Source organism: Sitophilus oryzae, unplaced genomic scaffold (genome assembly GCF_002938485.1).
Source record: "Sitophilus oryzae breed Bouriz unplaced genomic scaffold, Soryzae_2.0 scaffold_857_pilon_pilon, whole genome shotgun sequence".
Classification (NCBI taxonomy): Eukaryota; Metazoa; Arthropoda; class Insecta; order Coleoptera; family Curculionidae; genus Sitophilus; species Sitophilus oryzae.
In genome coordinates this window covers 4,499,104-4,520,106 of record NW_022147480.1, presented here as the reverse complement: position 1 = coordinate 4,520,106, position 21,003 = coordinate 4,499,104, and the positions used below count along the sequence as shown (strand labels likewise).

Sequence of the window (21,003 nt, the reverse complement as noted above, 5' to 3'; positions counted from 1 at the left end):
TTGGACTTTTCGATCAAAACCAGATTTCCAATCTTCCACAGTCTCGGATATTGGCCCCGGACTAAGCACCTATTCATAACGTTACTAATGGATTCATAACGTTACTCCGGATCCTTCTGGGAAATCAAGTCTTAGCCATCTCTTAATTCACCCAACTTTGGTCCAACACTGGGAATCTCAGCTCCGGTCATGCTACGGCGATCCAACTTTGAACCAGAATTGGTTAACCAAGCCTGGACCATTTTTTGGTGATTTAGACTTGGTCCAATACTGGAAAATCGAGTCTTGCCCATCTCTTAATTCATCCAGCTTTGGCCCCACACTGGGAATCTGAGCTCTGGCCATGCTACGCCGACACAGCTTTGAACCAGAGTTGGTCAACCAAGTCTGGACCATTTTTTGGAGATTTAGACTTGGCTAGCACTGGGAAATCGAGTCTTGCCCATACCTTAATTCACCCTACTTTGGGCCAGCACTGGGAAACTGAACACTCTGTAGTTAAGCTCATTTATTAAACAGAAATTTTGTCTTTGAAAATTTGGTCTTTTGATATATGGTGGGTTATTCTGGAATTTTCTATTCATTTTTTAACATCAACATTTTTCAAAACTCTCAGGGTTTTATGCATGGTTTGGAATTTTAAAATTTTATAGTTGAAAACACAGAAAGAAATTAATAAAAACGGGTGTTTTTTGGTTGATTTTACTAAGGTTTTTACTTGTGTATTTCGTCCTGGCAATTGAATGTTTTATGTCATGCATTGTGTACGTCAAAAACCACCAGAAAACACATTTAGTGGGCTTTTTTTGGGTAAAACAATTCTAATACTAATATTTTTATACATCTAGAAATAAATTTATGAAAAAAAACACTGGTTTTAGGGTCCATCATCAAGAAATTCAAGTGCATGAAGTGCGACAAGTCCTACAAGCACAAGCCGAACCTGTACAGACATTCCAAGTACGAATGCGATGGGGTGCCTAGATTTGTTTGTGAAATTTGCGGAAAAGCCTACACGCAAAAAGTCACCTTGAAGCAGCACGTGGATTCTTTACACTTCACTGCTGTGTTTAAGTTCGACAATATCTTTGACAGGATGGGTTACAAAAAAGAAAAACAGGAAAAGGAATGAAGTGATTGGGCCTACGTATAGAGCAGCTGTTTTAACGATCAAAATAATGAGGTTTGGTCATGATTTCAAGACTTTCTGAAGTAGTGTATTATTTTTTGCATAGAAAAGAGGATAGGAATTTGAATTCTTTATTTTATCATCAGGTGCATTTTTTTCGATAGTTTATCTTTTGGTTCACCTCAATAGCTTTATTTTTTTTTGGGATATTCGCTTTTGAAGAAGGTACTATCATTTTTTCGTAATGTTTACATTAAAACCATGCTTTTGCTTTTGGTCCCAGTCAACAGACCTATGTAATAATGTTTATGATTTATGTAATGTTACTGTACTGAAAAAAAGGATTTCTCAGTCGAAATGAATATGATTTTGACCCAAAAGATTGGCACTTTTCAATAGGGCCAAGAACGACGTTTCTTTACCCAAAGCATTAACTATCTTTTCATAAGCTTTAAAAAATTACTTTAGAGAATAGAAGAATCTATCTGTCCAAAGTATTTCACTCTTGACCCAAAATGCATATGCAAAGAAGTTCTTGCTACAAGAACAATGGTCTCTTTGATTCATGCAAAAATTAATTCAAAGGGACATTTCTTGATTAAGAGACACCTTTCTTAAACAAATAGCGAATACTCTTGACTCTACTAAGATTTATTTTGATCGAGAAGTCTATACATCATATACAGGCATATTACAAGGTATAATATTTTCTGATAAATTTAGGTTTTCCTGGTCTGTAGTAAGTAAAGTGATATTTTCCTCGATAGTAGTTATTTCTGCTTCTTCACTCCTTGGTATTCTTTGGGGTGGTTCATCACTCTACAAATTACAAAAAAAATGTTACATCACGATTAATCAAAGTAAAGCAAATAAATTATTAAAATTATAAGCTTTGGTCACATTTTGAATTTTTTAATACGACGACTTGAAATTCTAAAAAATTTTTGGAATTTCTTTCTTATTCTATGCTCTAATTTCCATGTTTTTCAGGAACTCCTGTAAAGAATCCATATATCCTAAAATTTGTCCATAAAAAATGACAAATGCATGTTAATAACGATCGCTAATTTGTTATACGATATGCGCTTAAAAAGCAAATTATGCAAAATTCTGAAAACTGCCAACTGATTGTATATACCGTCCTTCGTCATCGTCTTTGCGTGTCGTTATTATTTTTCATCAAAAGAGTATTTAGCTATTGGAAAAATGGCAAAACCTCTCGTAACTGCTATGTATTCCTAATTCTTGTCTAGATTATACGGAAGAATAAGGAACCTTTATTCTTCCGCAAATATATCCACAGGATTTGATCCATTGGCACTAAGTCAGGCGGCCTCGACGGCTAACGGCTGGGATCTTGGTTAGCTATCCAATTATTCTTGAAATTGGCTGCAAAAATTTTCTCATAACTTCAGCGTTTGGAGGCAATGCGTCGTCTTGCTGGAAAAATATGTTTTCGAGGTCCATTAGAGGCATATCATCAATAAGGGGCCCAAAGCCTACTAGTTAAAAGTGGCGAGCTTTTAAAAATTCTGTATTTCGTAGGGGATTATAACAAAATATCAAGTGTATTATATTTTTGAAAAGGTAATTTTAAATTCTCTTCAGTTAATTAAAAATATATAGGGTGTCCCAAATAAAAAATCAATTTTTCTGTTGATAACTCTTAAATTATTAATTTTAAAAAAATTATACTTAAACCATTAAATTTTACGTAAAAAGGTGCTTTGGAAATGTCTGCATAAAAATACAAAATTTTCCATAGCAAAAAAGTTACAGCGATTTGTTAAAAATGCACATTTTTGAAAAACACCCCGTAACTCCGAAACGGTAACAGATATTGACGTGCGGATTTCACCATCATGTTTTTGATGAAAATTGGGCTCCAGACACCGATATTACTTTTCGTCTATCTCCTATAGAAAAGGGTGTTTCTATTTAAAAGCGTCGAATTTGACCCACCCTGTACACACACTAGTTCAGAAAGTTTTGAAAAAATGAACAAACCTAAAACCCCCTCTACACTACTTCGGCCAACTTCGGGTTACTTCGTTAGTAATTTAGCGGACATTTAAGTTTAAACTTCTATAAACACGTTACTCAAGATTATATATTATCTGTTTTACAATTTGAAGATCGATTATATAGAAGTTAGAATAACATATAAAAATATATTTATATTATATACATTTTTGTGTCACATTTATATTGATTTTTATATGTTTTAATCAAATTATTGTTTATAGAAATGAGATATATATATAATATTATTAAAATCCTCAAAATTAAACTTATGTATTATAGATTTTTACATAATTGTTTCAATTATTTCTAAACAAATAGATTGTTTGAGTATCGTTGTCTCATTTCGATAAAAAAATCGTTTTATATTTGTTACTACGTAATCATAATTATATATCTGTTCGTTAATAAGAATTATATGTTTATATATTTTAATATTATTTGTCATTTAATGATATAATCGAGTCAGCCAGGGTGATTTAATGTACAATAAAATTGCAAATAACCAAAAAATATATTATTTTAGTGTATATCTATGTATCAGATTAATGGTATGCCAATGGGTACTTAATTTAATGACAGTCTTTTTTAGATACGCCATTTTATGCTCATATAAAGTAATCTTTTTAAATCACAAAAAATCGCTTGAAAATGACACTAACGATGTTTAATATGTCGTTTAAAATTAATATTCCAGTGGCGTACTTACTGAATCTGTTACATATACTTCAAATTAAGAATGCTGTGGAAAATAACCACTGATTTTTTATGGGTCATTTTGCATTTGAAGTAGAAAATAAAGTGCCAGTTATATAGTTATTTTATTGGGGTTGCATGTTATTCCTAAGAATTATTTTAATCTGTTTAGACATATAAAGTGTATTTTGAAAGAAATAATAATTTAACAACGATTATTATAAAAATAATTTTGATACGTGAAAATTCTGAACATTGATAAAAAATAGAGTAATTTAAATTTAATAATAATTTTTAACTTTCTACAACAAAATTTGACTTAATTTTGATGTGATCTATAAATTAAATACAAATCGGCTATTTTTATACAGGGTGTTCAAGAGTTCTTTGAAGTAGAAATAAATAGTCAATAGTTTTTTTACAATACTGTAAGCTTATTTTGTGCTACTGTAATGTTAATTTTAGTAGTCAACTATTTTATTATTTTCTGTCAAAATTTAACGTGTACTTTATATGTTATACAAAAACAATTATTACGCTGCCATATTAGAATTATATATTATTATTCTTTTGTTTAGAATGAATATATGTATATTACTGAAAAGGTGTTTTATTATATGCGAAAGTACATTTAATCGTTTTTTGAATAATAAAGAGTTTTTTTTTTATTATTGTAGACCTTTCTGACACTAGTCAGTTGTTCTGTGATGACATATCTTATGATATTTTGCCATCTCACAGAAATTACATAAATATTCTGAATGCTTTTGGCATAAATAGACGCATTTACTGTATATAAACAAACATTTGGCGCCCAACGTGGGATCAAAAATACAGGATGAGTCTTAAATAAGTGCAAATATTTTCAGAGCTGGTATATCTCGATAAAAGAAACACATTTTCTCTTTGCCCTTTTTCAAGTAAGTCCAAAATAACCGAGTTATTTTACTTTAAAAATTTTGAAAAAATAATTCTTTGTTTAAATTTTGAGAACCTCTGGGTCTTGTCTTGTTGGTTTTTTAACTAAAAACTAAAAAAAAAAAATCAAAAACTTCCAAACTTTCAAAAAAAAAATTCTCGAAAAAAACCTCATCGTGTTTCTGGGGTCGAAATATACTACCCCTAAAAATATTTGCGTTTACTTAAGACTCACCCTGTATAACTCTCAAATCTTATCAGTATTGTGGCTTATAAAAGTTTGTTTACATTTTGCTTGTATATCTTGGGTCAAAACATATCAATATACAGGGTGGTCCGAACTGTATTCCGGAAACTTCGGCAGCATATTCTGCAGATAAAAATAAGTAAAAAAGTTCGTATAAATGTATGTCCTAAAATGCTTAATTTCGGAGATACAGGGTGTAGAAGTTTCATTTTTATTTCGATTTTTCCCAAATTGTTTCTGAAGTAACGTCAATATTTGGATGAAAATTGATGTCTGGGATTTTTTTGTCATGAGAAATTTGATTTTGATGTCAATATGACTCCTAATAGTAGAGGGCGCCACCTACATATTTTTTAGCTGGTTTGAAGAGTAATAACTTTTCGTCCGTACCTGTATAAAACTACTGAGTAAAAAAATATAAATTTACGACGTTTTTTACGTGAAAAAGGTCTCTTGGTAAAAATCGCTACGAGTAATGGTTTTCGAGATATTTGGAATCGAAATTATCAATACCTGTCAACATTGACATAAAATAAACATGCTGATTAAATAGTTATTAGACTGAAATCATAAATTTGAAATATTTTTGTGCCAAAACTTCAACAGAAACTGTTTTACCATCATTTTTTGCAGAAAAATTTATGATTAATTTAAAAAAGTAAAGATTTCCCAAATTTATTATTTCAGTTAAATAACTATCTATTCAACCTGTATTTATTTATTTTTCGTCAATAATGACATGGTATTGACTATTTCCATTCTAAATATCTTAAGAACGGTTACTCGTAGCGATTTTTACAAAGAGATATTTTTTACGTAAAAAGTCACAGAGATGTATATTCTTTTACTCGGTAGTTTTATGCAGGTACGGACAAAAAGTTATTACTGTTCAAAACAGTTAAAACACATGTAGGTGGTACCCTCTACTAGTAGGAGTCATATTGACATCAAAATCAAATTTCTCATGTCAAAAAACTCCCAGACCCCAATTTACATCCAAATATTGACGTTACTTCAGAAATTATTTGGAAAAAATTGAAATAAAAATGAAACTTCTGCACCCTGTATCTCCGAAATTAAGCATTTTAGGACATACATTTATACGAACTTTTTTCCTTATTTTTATCTGCAGAATATGCCGCCGAAATTTCCGGAATACAGTTCGGACCACACTGTATTATGATTAGTCTATTTCTTATGTTTATGAAAACCTTTTAAAATACTTCTCTTATATTATCTGGTATACTTCTCTTAGCTTTATAGTAAAGGCATATAGGTATGTTTTAAGCCAACCTACACACATTGTTTTTTTAATTTAAACTAATCTTCTAATAAAGCGTTATAATAGACTGTCATACAAACCATCTCTGTTTTCAGTGGCATCTGGTACATAAAGTTTTACAACAAAGAAAATCAGGATTGTTATAAACCAATAATAACAATATTTAACGCACTGTACTGAATTTAATCACATTACACCTAACCTAACTATCATCTGAATAAACTTCATTTTTATTAACAATCTTTATGTTTTAGGTGTGGACTTGACATACTTATGCGAGAAATGTAACAAAGGCTTCAAAATACTGGGCTCCTTAAAGAGGCATATGAAATATTACTGTGGAAGGAAACCGCCCCCAGTAACCGGCTACGTTCAAATAGGCAAAAGCGAGTACGAGTGCCAGAAATGTAAGAGGAGATACAAGACGTACAACACGATGAAGCGCCATCTGGTGTATGAGTGCGGCAAACCGCCTACAATACAATGTCCGGTGGTGTACTGCGGCTACAAGGCTAAAATTAGGGACAGAATGACGCAGCATTGTCGAATGGTTCACAAATTGCAAATATAGGCTGAATATATTAAAAATTAATGACAGTTCAGTGACAGATGAAAAACTAGGGATACTAGTTCCGTATGATCGAAAAAAAAAACGGCGTCTAGTTGGCTTGGAAATGACGATCATCTTCATTTAAGAGCCATTGATGACGCCATTTTTTTTTTTCGATCATATTGTATTTTTGTAGTGAAAATAATTTTTATGCTATGTCTTATACTGCATCACTGAATTTTTTATTGTATCAGATACTTTTTCGATTAAAAGAAAACAAAATTTCATTCTTGGGTAAATTTGGTTGGCTAAATTACTTTTTTCTCAACTTGTTAGTATTTTATACAAGCAAGAAATGTGTTAAGAACAAAAGCTGAAGTTCTATTTTGAGTACAAAAAATATTTTAACCTGTTATTGCTTTATTTGTTTATAGTAGCGCAAGATCATAAACAAATGTTACAGAGCAGGCTATGGAATCATCTATAACAGTGACGTTGACCGATCACTGGTGATTTTATCTTAGAAAAAATCTTGTTAAAAGTTTCAATAATAAGAAAAGACAATTCAATTTTTTTTTGTAGTTAAAATTAAGCAAAAAATTTATGTTCTGGTATTGTGGTCACTTTATTTTAATTGTGATGATCTTGAAGCATTGTGTAATATTATATTGTATATATTTTTTTGCATATTTGAATCAAAAACTAAAAAAATCGTTTTTATTATATTGCTATTATTACTAACACTTATTTTCTGAGAGAAAGAAATTTTAAAATAATAAAAATATATTTCTTGTGATAGACTGAAAATTACGTCGCAGTAGGCGCAGAAATTGGTGACAGTTTTGACAGTGATTTTGGCCGCTGATCTACACACACCGGAAAAATCTAGGGATATCATTTTATTAAAGTTAAAAATAAATGTTTTGAATAAACAACCACATATTTGTAGGCCGATTCTTTCTACTTCGATTGAAACGAAGTAGTCACACTAGTTATTTCTAAATTTGGGATATTTGCAGAAGTGTTTGTGCATTTTTTGTCAAATGTATAAAAAGCACCTAGCATCAATTGTTCGAATTTAACTTGTAATGGCTATGTTTTTTTGATAACTGGCCAGAATTCATTCAAATAACTCTGTTTAGTATTAAACGACATTCTGGAGCGTAGACATCTTAACAGAGACGAAATGCTAAGGGCCATGGGTATGCTCGAAGCTGGAATGCGCCAAATCGACGTAGCTAGAGCATTAAATTCAACGCAAAGTGTAATATCGCGATTAAGTGCACGCTACCGTGAAAGTGGTGATGTTGCTGAAAGGCACACAGGGCGACATCGCATTACTACTCCTCAGGAAGATCATTTTTTACAATTAAATGCTCGACGCCGACCGACTCTTACAGCACCAGAGCTTAGTTTAATTCTCCAGGAAACACATAATGTAACCGTTAGTCCTGACATTGTTCGCAATAGATTAAGAGAGGTCAACTTAAGAAGCAGCCGCCCCTGGAGGGCTCAACCCTTAACGAGAGGAAATCGAGAGGTACAATATTTGTGGGCTCAAGATCATGTTCAGTGGTCGAATGAACAATGTTCTCTTCACGGACGAGTCACGCTTTGGAATTCATCCGGATTCGAGAAGGCTTAGGGTATGGAGAGAACCGGAAAATCTTATTCGGTTGGATCATGCTCAGGAAGTGCATCCTTATCAAGGTGGAACAGTTATGGTCTGGGGAGGAGTCCAGTTAGGCCGAAAAACCGATCTCGTTTTTCTTGAAAGGTTTCTAACAGGAATCACATATCGTGATTTAATTTTTGAGCCTGTCGTGTTACCATATGCCAATGATTTTGGGAGAAACTTCATTCTCATGCATGACAATGCACCGCCTCATACAGCCAGAGTGGTAAGTGAGTTAATCAATGCTCATCAATTAAATATCTTACCCTGGCCGGCACAATCTCCTGACCTCAACCCCATCGAGCACGTATGGGACGCGGTCCACAAAGAAGAATTTTGAGAATGGGTATGCCTCGTGAAACTCGTAGGGATCTGGTTCGGGCCGTGAATGCAGCGTGGCAGGCTGTACCTCAAGAAGAGATCGACAACCGGATCAGGAGCATGGAGAGACGATGTAGGGCTGTAATGAACAGTAGAGGAGGCCATACCCTTTATTAAGTAAAATTGGTTTTATCTTTTTTTTTAATTCACAGTTTAGAATAAAAAAAAAATGTGTGTATTTTTTTGAGTTCAATAAAAATCAAGGTAATAAATTCGGCAAATTTCGCATTTTTATTTCCAATACGTTCGGTAAATTATTTGTTTATTTTAATTTTATTATATCAGAAATGCAAATAATAAAATTACTGTTGATGGCTGGATAAAATTGTAATATCCCTAGACTTTTCCGGTGTGTGTATATTATGTGTCCTTGTTCAATCTTAAAATTACAGCATACAAACATGTGAATATTCTCCCTAAAATGACTTCTAGGCCTACTATGACGGCGTTTTTAATAAATCACCTGAACCTGAAAAGTGAAATAGTTGATGTGATCAAAAGAATGTTTGCATAATGTTTATTTATTGTTTTATATAATTGTTTACACGGATATATTTATAAGGTACATACGTTATCTATGAGATGATATAAAGATTTATGCATATATTTGGGAAATTATTCTCATATTTTATTATAAAAAGCGGAACAAATTTATACATATACTTGTAAGAAAAGATATATTTTTTGTATTTAGGAAAAAAATGGCCTTGAATTCGAATTTACAAAATTTTGAAACATAATTTATCTAGAAGTAAAAATAGATAATGGTCTATTTTTTTTATCATTATCCTATTTTAAAGGTGTTGATTAATAATAAAAACTATACAGGGAGAAACAAGTGCGGATATTTTAACTGGCGGTATATCTGGGCCCCAGAAACACGTCTATGACGTTTTTTTTGCGAAAAAAAAAATTGTTGGAAATTTTATATTTTTCCTGACATTTTCTGGAAAATGTTGAAAAACTTTTTAGTGCTGCTTGTTTATTCACCTGAGATTTCTCCAAGGTGTATCTAAACCTTACAGTGTTGCCATCTCCTACATTATCCACATTTAACATATTATTTGTATTTACTGTAATTTTAAATTTGTACACAAAAAATTAGGAGTATTAATTCTAATCATATCAGTGTCTATTACTAACAATTCTAGAAACAAACCACCTTAATTATTTTCAGGCATACCACCTTTTTTATTTTTAACTACACTTTACATTGCTATATTACAAAGTAGTCTCAATAAAAAACATTCTTTTAAGTATGTTTTTCTATTTTTTCTTTTCAAAAATTTTTTATTTCAAAAATGGTAAAGGGAAAAGAGGGTTTTTTACCAGATCTACCACCATTTCAAATATCTGCACTTAATTCTGGGACACCCTGTATAAATATAAATGTCTTTATGTTTATGATCTTTATAGTTATTTTTCTTGAAAAAAAAATACGTATAAGTTTGCTCATTTTCTGTTTAATGAGTATATAAAAACTTATTATTTTTAATTTAAAATTCTTATACTGTTCTGTTAGTTGTATGTTGAAATGTTTGTAAAATTGTTTAAATTTGCTTGTAACTAACGTTAAGTTTTCGATATATTGTAAGTTTAAAATGCTGTATTTAATTGTTTTCTGTAGATATGGAGAGGTTTACTTTTAAGTGCCTATGTTTAATTATTGTAATTTTTTTTGGTGTACAAAATAAAACATTATTTAGGCATATATTCGTTGTTTTCTGTTTAAAAAAGTAAGTAGTGGGGTATCAAAATGTATGGTAGCAAAATCCCATGGTTTTTTAAACAAAGTGTCTTAAATACCGCGGGCTGTATAGACGATTGACGATAGAAAGACCGCCGGTAGACAATTTTTAAATATTTATTAACATTGAATACCGCCGAACAACGAGGTAATTAAAAAGCAAAGGTATTAGGTTATGTTATCATACCGGCGGTATTTGATGTTTAAAATACAGTATGCCGCTGTCACTACATGCCGCAAATACATCCAATTTTTCACCGGCATATACAAATATTGTAGAAATATCATGCCGTTAGATTACGGTATTTTTTACGTGAAAAAACTCAATTTTACTGAGGACGCAGTCAATAATCACCACACAGGCTAATAAAACTATTTTTTCAAAATTGTCAAGCTTTCGAGAATTGTATTCCCATCATCAGGACAGTTTCTAAAATGTATAAATAAAAAAGGCATTAACATTTTAAAATTGTATAAAAAAAAAAAACAACTTACGACTGAGTCAATTAGCAAAAAACATCATCTGCACAAAAAGGCTTTAAAACTAGCATCATATGACATTGGAATACAAGGACATTTCCTTTATAAAATATTAAAATACATATCCAACGACATTACTTTTCTTTAAACAAAAACAATTTTTTTTAAATAGAGTTTTCTTAACTTAGTCAGTCACGACTAACCTCCTATTTTCTTTATTTTTGATGTATACAGTGCATTTTGAAATGAGGTTCACGTACCCGTATTTTTGTACCTGAAGGCCACACTTTCTTTGAAAGCACACTGCATGGCATATGTCAAACGTCATTCTTATATGTTAGGTGTCAAAACTGTCATACGTCAGCGCCATCTGTAGAAGGGGACGATCATGCCCTAGACACTCAATGGTAATTTTATAGAACTACAAATTTAGTTTCTTCCGCATCGCCAGACGGCGCAAAAGACATTAAAGTACAGGTTTTTAATTTATATTATGAAGATAACATGACAGTCTCTATGTTAACTACTGTCTATGGTCTAGTTTTTGTCTAGTTGACAAAATGTTGGTGATCCGTCAAGTTATTTTTAAATCATTATTAATTCAGATATTCCTGATTTGTCGGAAAGTTCAGTGATTTGTGTTTATAGTTTGTGTTTTTATTAGTTTGTGCATTCTGATACTTACAGTCGATCATCATTTTCGTGTTAGATACTAAACTTTTTTATTAAAGTCATTTTGACATTTTAGAAATAATAATTTATAAACCAAATAAAAAAATAGTTTAATCGTAAATAAGTAAGTACATGGCAATATATAGTATTTTTAGTAACAGTTAATTAGTAGTCTATAATATTTTTATTATATTATAATTTAGTTGTTGAATCAAAAAAAAATAGGCGCTATGTGATCTATTGTTGGTGTTTAAAATGTATGTATTTATAATTTTAATTTTGTTGTAATTATGTTACACTTCTAATGATCTAATAAAACATAAAATGGCAGTAAAAAAGTATATTTATTATTTTATATTTTACAAGGAATAATTTTGCGCTTGAATAACGTTACCGTTTTAATTAGCGTTAATAAGTAACGGAACGCTAAAATTATGTTATGCCAAAACTCTCCATTAGTTTCTTCCGGATCACCAGGTGGCTCTAAATGACGGACCCATTTGTTTTATATCAGTGTCCAATCTATCTCTAGTACGTGACATTAGTCTATGGGGACGATCGATTCACCATCATTGTTGACGTTGACGTAAAACATTAAAAAAGAAGTACCTAAAAACCGCTAGTAAACATGAAAAAAACAGGTATAATACCTCTAAAAACAGAAAAAAATATCAAAATTATTTTTAACACTATTTTTTTCATCTTTAACTTTTTTTTGTTTTTAGCGTTTCTTTTATACCTGTCGTTTCTTGACTATTAGCGGGTTTTTAAATTTAATTTATTTTTCATTATTATGCTGTATTATCTTAAATTCTTGAATAAATTTAAAAAATTCTAGGACCGTTTGCGTGTGACACTTGTGGAAACAGGTACGCAAGAAAAAATTCGCTTTATAAACATCAGAGGTACGATTGCGGTGTCAAACAGAAGCGGTTCTATTGTCAGTTCGATTGTCAGTATAGTGCCAACAGGAAGCACGATGTTAAAAAACACCTGGTCGGTAAACATAACATCCTGGAATATAAGGAATGCATGATAGGAACGAACAAGAACAGCTCAAAAAATTGATATGGTTTTTGTTAAACAGGTAAACACGTAAGTCACTAGAATATTATTACGTTTTATGATATACAGCGTGTCATTTTTGTGTTTTATGCAGTTTTTCGTTTATGAGTAAGATACAGATGTACTACTTGGTAATATTTGAGGGGTAGTTTCATATCGTTGGAATTTGACTATTAGTAATTATTTAATTAGGTAATTGATTAATCGTGGTTAATCAATTACCCAACTTTTTGAAACACCCTGTACGATTTATTAAAAAAATTCTGAATATGTAAAAAAACAAAATAAATTATGCATTTTCGCGAAAGACTAACCGTTTATTAAATAACAAATATTGTAATATTTGAGGGGCGTTTTCACCCTCTTGGAATTTGAGATTCGAGAAGTACAGAATAGAGAAGTACACCCCACAGTCAATCCGTTTGCCAAAAATCAGCTTTAAACGTCAAGCAGTTTAAGCAGAATCATGATTACTCAATGGTCATATTTTATGGAACACCCTGTATAAATTTTTAAAACATCTTAAATATGTAAAACAACAAAATAAAATATATGTATGCGGTTTTCACATTACTATACAACTTTTTTATGAAACGAAAAAATATGCTACACGCAGATTTTTCCTGGCCTTCTTAGTTGCTGATATACAGGATCAATATGAAATTGTTGCATTTTTTGACCCCTTTCGTATCTTAGTTATCTTATAACCTATCGAAAAAGTGAAATTTCATCATGATTTTCGTCATTTTTGAAATATCACCCAAACTTATGTTTTTTTTAGATAGGATACCCTGTATATAATTTTTTATTTTATTTGCTTTGTTATGAGCTTTCCAAAAATATGATATACTCTATATATATCTTCATAAAAAAAGATAAAAAAAAACTTTTTAACAAACGCATTTAAATTAAGTAATCAAAACAATGCAATCACTGACGTCAAATTTTGGTTATTGGCTATTCCAAGCTAGTTTCTGTGTGCAGAATTACACGAGTACATCGCACGAGTGCATCAAAAATATAAATAATTTTGCGTTTTTTACATTATGCATTTATGAAAAAAGTATAGAGTATATTTATTATATTTTTAGAAAGCTTATAAATTTCGAGTCATATTTCGAAAATGACAGTACACAGCAAAAAAACAGTTACACCACTGGATTCTACGTGAAAAACTCTACGGGACTCACATTTTACCTTTAAGATAACCAAGATACGAGTGGAGGTTAAAAAATGTAACAAGTTTCAAATTAGCCCTGTATTTTAGGAACTAAGAGGGCTAGGACAAATATATGTGTAACATCTATAGTTTTATAAAAAAAGTAGCACAGTAATGTGAAAACCGCATCTTTGTAACTCTCTCATAAACGAGAAACCCTGTAAAACACACAAAAATGGGACACCCTGTACAAAATTTAAAAGTACAACTTTTTTCACTAGAGTTTGTAGGTATTTTGTTTCATTCAGTAAATTTATCACAATCAATGCTCCTATTTCAGATACATCTTAACATGTCATTATTTATACCGAATGTTTCTTAAAATAAAACCTAAAATTTTCTGCGTATTTAAATCTCTTCCAGAATTTTAAAATAACAAATATTTTATATTTTTTAATTAGAAATAATTTAATAATATTGTATTAAATCTAATTGTACTAAATTTCGGTATACTGCATGGTATATACAGCATGAAAATCAAAACTAGATTTTGAATGTCTTTCCATTATTCAAAATTGTCACTGTTTAAAACAATGTTTATTTATTTCTTTATTTGGCAATATCTGAAGTTATTGAAATTTTAGCTTCCTCGTTTGACAACCAGGTTTACACCTGCGAAACTTGTTCTAAAGTTTACTACAAGAGAATTTCATACTACATTCACAAAAAGTACGATTGTGGAAATCTGCCCCAGTTGAAGTGCTCATTTGCAGATTGTGGCAAAACGGTATCCAGAAGAAGCAGTATGAAGAGGCATCTGTTGATCCACAATATTTTTGGGCCAAACTGGGAAAATTATTGTATTGTGACACACCAAAAATAACCCAAAGTTTGAATATATTTATGTTTAGTTCTGAGACTGTATTTTTATTAACTCTATAACTTTACAGGGTGAGAGTCTTAAATAAGTACAAATATTTTCAGAGCTGGTAGATCTTGATAAAAGAAGCATATTTTCTCTTTGCCGATTTTCAAATAAGTCCAAAATAACCGAGTTAATTAAATCTGAAAATTAAAAAAACATGTTTTCAAAAGTCACAAAAATTCAGTTATTTTTTATACAAGGCGATAAAATGGTATTTTATCGCCTTGACGAACGAAAAGAATTTCGGGAGACGATAATGCAATTTTATCGTCGTGTATAAAACAATATTTTTTTTTCATAGCGAGTTATGTTTTAAAAAAATATTCAGAAATTATTGTTTCAAGGAATTTATTAGGAGTAGAAAAAATATTGTGCTGGGTTGGCGTTGGTTTCTATGTAATTTGAAAAATAAATAAAGCTGTCTCTTTAGTTGTCAGTTTTGAGTCAGTATTTTTTAATTCTCTTTCGTGTCGATTGCTGATTGAATTGGAGCCAGAAATGGCTCAAAACAAAATAAGTAAATTATCAACAGGTATTCAGGCTGAGGCGACAAACGCCATATCCAAACTACTTCCATTTAAATCCCGAATAACTTATGAAAAGGAATACAAAAATTTTCAAAAATGGAAGCAATTAAAAAACGATTGCAGAATATAGTTTTTAACCTATCCTCGCTGTTAAAGTATCATTTAAACTACCCTTGAGGTTAAAGTACTATTTTATCGACTATTTTTGATAGATATAAGGCAATTTTAACTAGTGATGTAAGAATTCTAAGTAGTCGTTACAAAGTAACAGTTACTTTACGAGGACTCGAAGTAACGAAAAAACATCATCTGCACAAAAAGGCCTTAAAACTAGCATCATATGACATTGGAATACAAGGACATTTCCTTTATAAAATATTAAAATACATATCCAACGGCATTACTTTTCTTTAAACAAAAAACAATTTTTTTTAAATAGAGTTTTTTCTTAACTTAGTCACGACTAACCTCCTATTTTCTTTATTTTTTATGTATACAGTGCATTTTGAAATGAGGTTCACGTACCCGTATTTTTGTACCTGAAGGCCACACTTTCTTTGAAAGCACACTGCATGGCATATGTCAAACGTCATTCTTATATGTTAGGTGTCAAATCTGTCATACGTGAGCGCCATCTGTAGAAGGGGACGATCGATTCACCATCAGTGTTGACGTTGACGTAAAACATTAAAAAAGAAGTACCTAAAAACCGCTAGTAAACATGAAAAAAACATGTATAATACCGCTAAAAACAGAAAAAAAATATCAAAATTATTTTTAGCACTATTTTTTCATCTTTAGTTTTTTTTTGTTTTTAGCGTTTCTTTTATACCTGTCGTTTCTTGACTATTAGCGGGTTTTTACCAACAGGTATGGTCGGCTAATAAGTTAAATTTAAAAACCAAAATTTTTTTGGTTTAACCAAATTCGGCAAAAAAATACTGTGGCATCCGAGAATCTGGCCATTAGCTTTTGGTGGGGGTGGGGGGTTGGTAAGGGGGTATGGGAGGGGGTTAAAAATTTTAGAAAATCGTAAATCCAAAATTACGGTAGCTAGCGAAACGCGGTTTTCAATTTAAGATTAGGAATAATATTTGCAACAAAATTTGTAATAACATCAAAATCAGTCAAAGTCGCAGTTTTTGAGATAAAAAAAATTGGAAAAATTCCTTTACTTTGAAACTAAAAGAACTGCCTACCAACTTTTTATTAACATATTTTACTATGGGCGGCTGTACGTGCCTCCCGGCGCCAATTTTTTTTATTATTATGCTGTATTATCTTTAATTCTTGAATAAATTTAAAAAATTCTAGGACCGTTTGCGTGTGACACTTGTGGAAACAGGTACGCCAGAAAAAATTCGCTTTATATACACCAGAGGTACGATTGCGGTGTCAAACAGAAGCAGTTCTATTGTCAGTTCGATTGTCAGTATAGTGCCAACAGGAAGCACGATGTTAAAAGACACCTGGTCAGTAAGCATAACATCCTGGAATATAAGGAATGCATGATAGGAACGAATAGGAACAGTTCAAAAGATTGATATGGTTTTTGTAAAACAGGTAATCACGTGAGTTATTAGAGTACTATACATTTTATGATATACAGCGTGTCATTTTTGTATGTTTTATGCAGTTTTTTGTAGTTATGAGTAGAGATACAAAGATGCGGTTTTCACATTACTATACAACTTTTTTATGAAACTAAATATTCTACACGCAGATTTGTCCTAGACTTCTTAGTTGCTGATATACAGGGTGAATATAAATTTTTTGTATTTTTTGACCCCTTTCGTATCTCAGTTATCTTATAACCTATCGAAACGGTGAAATTTCATCATCATTTTCGTCATTTTTGAAATATGACCCAAACTTATGTTTTTTTTAGATAAGATACCCTGTATATTATTTTTTATTTTATTTGCCTTGTTATGAGCTTTCCAAAAATATGATATACTCATACATATCTTCATAAAAAAAGATAAAAAAAACTTTTTAACAAACGCATTTAAATTAAGTAATCAAAACAATGCAATCACTTATTTGACGTCAAATTTTGGTTATTGGCTATTCCAAGCTAGTTTCTGTGTGCAGAATTACACGAGTACATCGCACGAGTGCATCAAAAATATAAATAATTTTGCGTTTTTTACATTATGCATTTATGAAAAAAGTATAGAGTATATTTATTATATTTTTAGAAAGCTTATGAATTTCGAGTCATATTTCGAAAATGACAGTACACAGCAAAAAAAAACTTATGCCACTGGATTCTACGTGAAGAACTCTACGGGACTCACATTTTACCTTTAAGATAACCAAGATACGAGGGGAGGTTAAAAAATGTAACAAATTTCAAATTAGCCCTGTATTTTCGGAACTAAGAGGGTTAGGACAAATCTGTGTGTAACATATATAGTTATATATAAAAGTAGTACAGTAAAGTGAAAACCGCATCTTGGTAACTCTCTCATAAACGAGTAACCTTGTAAAAAACGTAAAAATGGAACACCCTGTACAAAGTTTAAAAGTACAACTTTTACACTAGAATATGTGGGTATTTTGTTTCATTCAGTAAATTTATCACAAAGCTCCTATTACAGATACACCATCATGTCATTATTTAAACCGAATGTTTCCTAAAATAAAACCTAAAGTTTTCTGCATATTTAAATCTCTTCCCGAATTTTAAAATAACAAATGTTTTATGTTTTTTAATTAGAAATAACTTAATAATATTGTATTAAATATAATTATACTAAATTTCGGTATACTGCATGGTATATACAGCATGAAAATCAAAACTAGATTTCGAATGTTTTTTCGTTATTCAAAATGTGACATTTTTTTATTTAAATAAAGGTACTTAATTGTGGTTCAATGGATTCTGTTTAAAACAATGTTTATTTATTTTTTAACTTGGCGGCAATATCTGAAGTTATTGAAATTTTAGCTTCCTCGTTTAACAACCAGGTTTACATCTGCGAAACTTGTTCTAAAGTTTACTACAAGAGAATCTCATTCACAAGAGATTCTACGTTCACAAAAAGTATGATTGTGGAAATCTACCCCAGTTGAAGTGCTCGTTTACAGATTGTGGCAAAACGGTATCCAGAAGAAGCAGTATGAAGAGGCATCTGTTGATCCACAATATTTTTGGGCTAAACTTGGAAAATTATTGTATTGTGACAAACCAAAAATAACCCAAAGTTTGAAATATATTTATGTTTACTTCTGAGATTGTATTTTTATTAACTCTACAACTCTACAGGGTGAGAGTCTTAAAATTAGTGCAAATATTTTCAGGGCTGGTAGATCTTGATAAAAGAAACATATTTTCTCTTTACCGTTTTTCAAATAAGTCCAAAATAACCGAGTTAATTAAGTCTGAAAATTAAAAAAACATGTTTTCAAAAGTCACAAAAATTCAGTTATTTTTTATACAAGACGATAAACTGGTATTTTATCGTCGTGTATAAAACAATATTTTTTTTTCATAGCGAGTTACGTTTTAAAAAATATTCAGAAATTATTATTTCAAGGAATTTATTACGAGTAGAAAAAATATTGTGCTGGGTTGGCGTTGGTTTCTATGTAATTTGACAAATAAATAAAGCTGTCTCTTTAGTTGTCAGTTTTGAGTCAATATTTTTTAATTCACTTTCGTGTCGATAGCTGTACTAAGGGCTATGTGCTGGGTTTGTACTAAGAGTCTGTGGGGACTATAAGGTATGTATTAGTCCCTTTACCTTTAAATTTGTGTATTCCTGTTGATTTATTTTACTTTATATAAAATTTAATGAAGTTTGTGTTTTGTTTTAGTCTATTCATGTGACGTTTGTCGCAGAACATACACAAAATGGTCGAGTTTATACGTTCACATGAAGTACGACTGTGGTGACAAACGAGTGTGGACCTGCCAAATTCAGAATTGTAATTTTAAGTCAACAAGAACAGGAAATATGAAAAGACATATAAGCGGTGTACACGGAATATACGAGAATATCGAAGAGTATATGAGCAAAGCTGTATCTAGTGCCTAAAATATATTGCATAAATTGTTATGAAATGAAAAAATGACATAATAGGACCAGCGCCTTCTATTAAAAGATCAGCCCGCGGGCGAGATTTATGACGTCACGCTACTTAGATATAACGGATTAATAAATATGTTGTAGAATACATGGAAAACATAATCATTCCTCAGATTTTTGGTTTGTATTTTAAAAATGATATAGTTTACATGAAATATACATAATTTACAGTTAATAACTACAACATATATACCTATTTATAGTAATAAATACTTTGGCAAATAAACTATGAACCATACAAATGCAGCAAATGTTTTACAATGTACAAATAATGTATAGGTACATAAGATAATGGGTAAAATGTAAATATATTTTAAATTTTGGGGTTTGAAAATCGATTTAATTTAACAAAAAACATTCAATATCTACTAATAGTGATGTATTATTATTTGCATTTACAAAATTTATATGTATATTTTGCAAGTATCAATGTTCGAAAAATTATATACAAATAATACAATATTATCTAAAAAAAGGCGCCAGCGATGGCTATGAAATGAAGATCGCTGGCATTTTATATGTAAAATTATTCTAAAATTTTTGATTTTCTTGGGATTTTTAGGTTCGGGAAAAACGATGATTTAAGTTTTCATTTGGGTTTTCATTATTTTTATTTGGTTTAAAAAAACGTTTCGGCTAACTATAGCCTTCATCAGTGTTGTGTCATATGAGAAAATAGTGTCGAATATAATCCAAAAAATTACATATACAATATAATTCACACCTCATAATGTTTACTGCAATTAATAAACTAATATAAACTTATCAAAAGATGACCACATATTTTTTAAAATTATTATTCTTAACACTAAAATTATCTACATTGACTATGGAGTGCGCAGTAAACATTATGTGTGTGGTGTGAATATTTTATATGTAATTTTTTGGATTATATTCAACACTATTTTTTTCATATGACACAACACTGATGAAGGCTATAATGTTAGCCGAAACGTTTTTTTTAAACCAAATAAAAATAATGAAAAACCAAATGAAAATTTAATCAGCGTTTTTCCCGAACCTAAATCCCAAGAAAATCAGAAAATTTAGAATATTTAGAAACAAGGTTCAAGAATATCAAATTTTCCAAGATTGTAAAATTCTAGTTGATTATTTTATGTGTACAGTTATTTAGGGAATGTCATCGATGTTCATTTCCAAGCCAACTAGACGCCGATTTTTTTCGATGATACGGTATAATTCTTACGTAAAATGTAAATAACTTTAGACGAATTATAACAAAGAAATATGAATTTCTTAGTATTTTTAGTAACACCTTTATTCTTAAAACTTAATTTTGTATTATGCAAATATACCAATTTTATTGTTATTTTATTCATATTGTATTCAGCCATCACTTAAATATTTGATATTAATTTGGTATTATAAATAATCAACCCTATTCATTAAAAATTACTGAACAAATATATGTTA

At 30.5% G+C, this 21,003-nt stretch overlaps 1 protein-coding gene across 1 annotated transcript; it reads left to right on the top strand.

Annotated features, from left to right (window-relative positions):
• Nucleotides 1-755: 755 nt before the first annotated feature.
• On the top strand, nucleotides 756-19,518 carry LOC115889853 (zinc finger protein 585A-like). Its single transcript, XM_030909930.1, has 6 exons — nucleotides 756-810; nucleotides 882-1,100; nucleotides 6,549-6,701; nucleotides 14,668-14,826; nucleotides 16,790-16,951; nucleotides 19,298-19,518. Exons 1-6 carry the CDS (start codon nucleotides 756-758, stop codon nucleotides 19,516-19,518), a joined length of 969 nt encoding a protein of 322 aa, XP_030765790.1.
• Nucleotides 19,519-21,003: the final 1,485 nt, after the last annotated feature.

Coding starts and splice junctions, on each gene's coding strand:
- LOC115889853 (XM_030909930.1), top strand. CDS start 756: ATGCATTGTGTACGTCAAAAACCACCAGAAAACACATTTAGTGGGCTT. Junction 811..881: donor ATTTAGTGGGCTTTTTTTGG/GTAAAACAATTC, acceptor CACTGGTTTTAG/GGTCCATCATCAAGAAATTC. Junction 16,952..19,297: donor TGTTAAAAGACACCTGGTCA/GTAAGCATAACA, acceptor GTTTTGTTTTAG/TCTATTCATGTGACGTTTGT.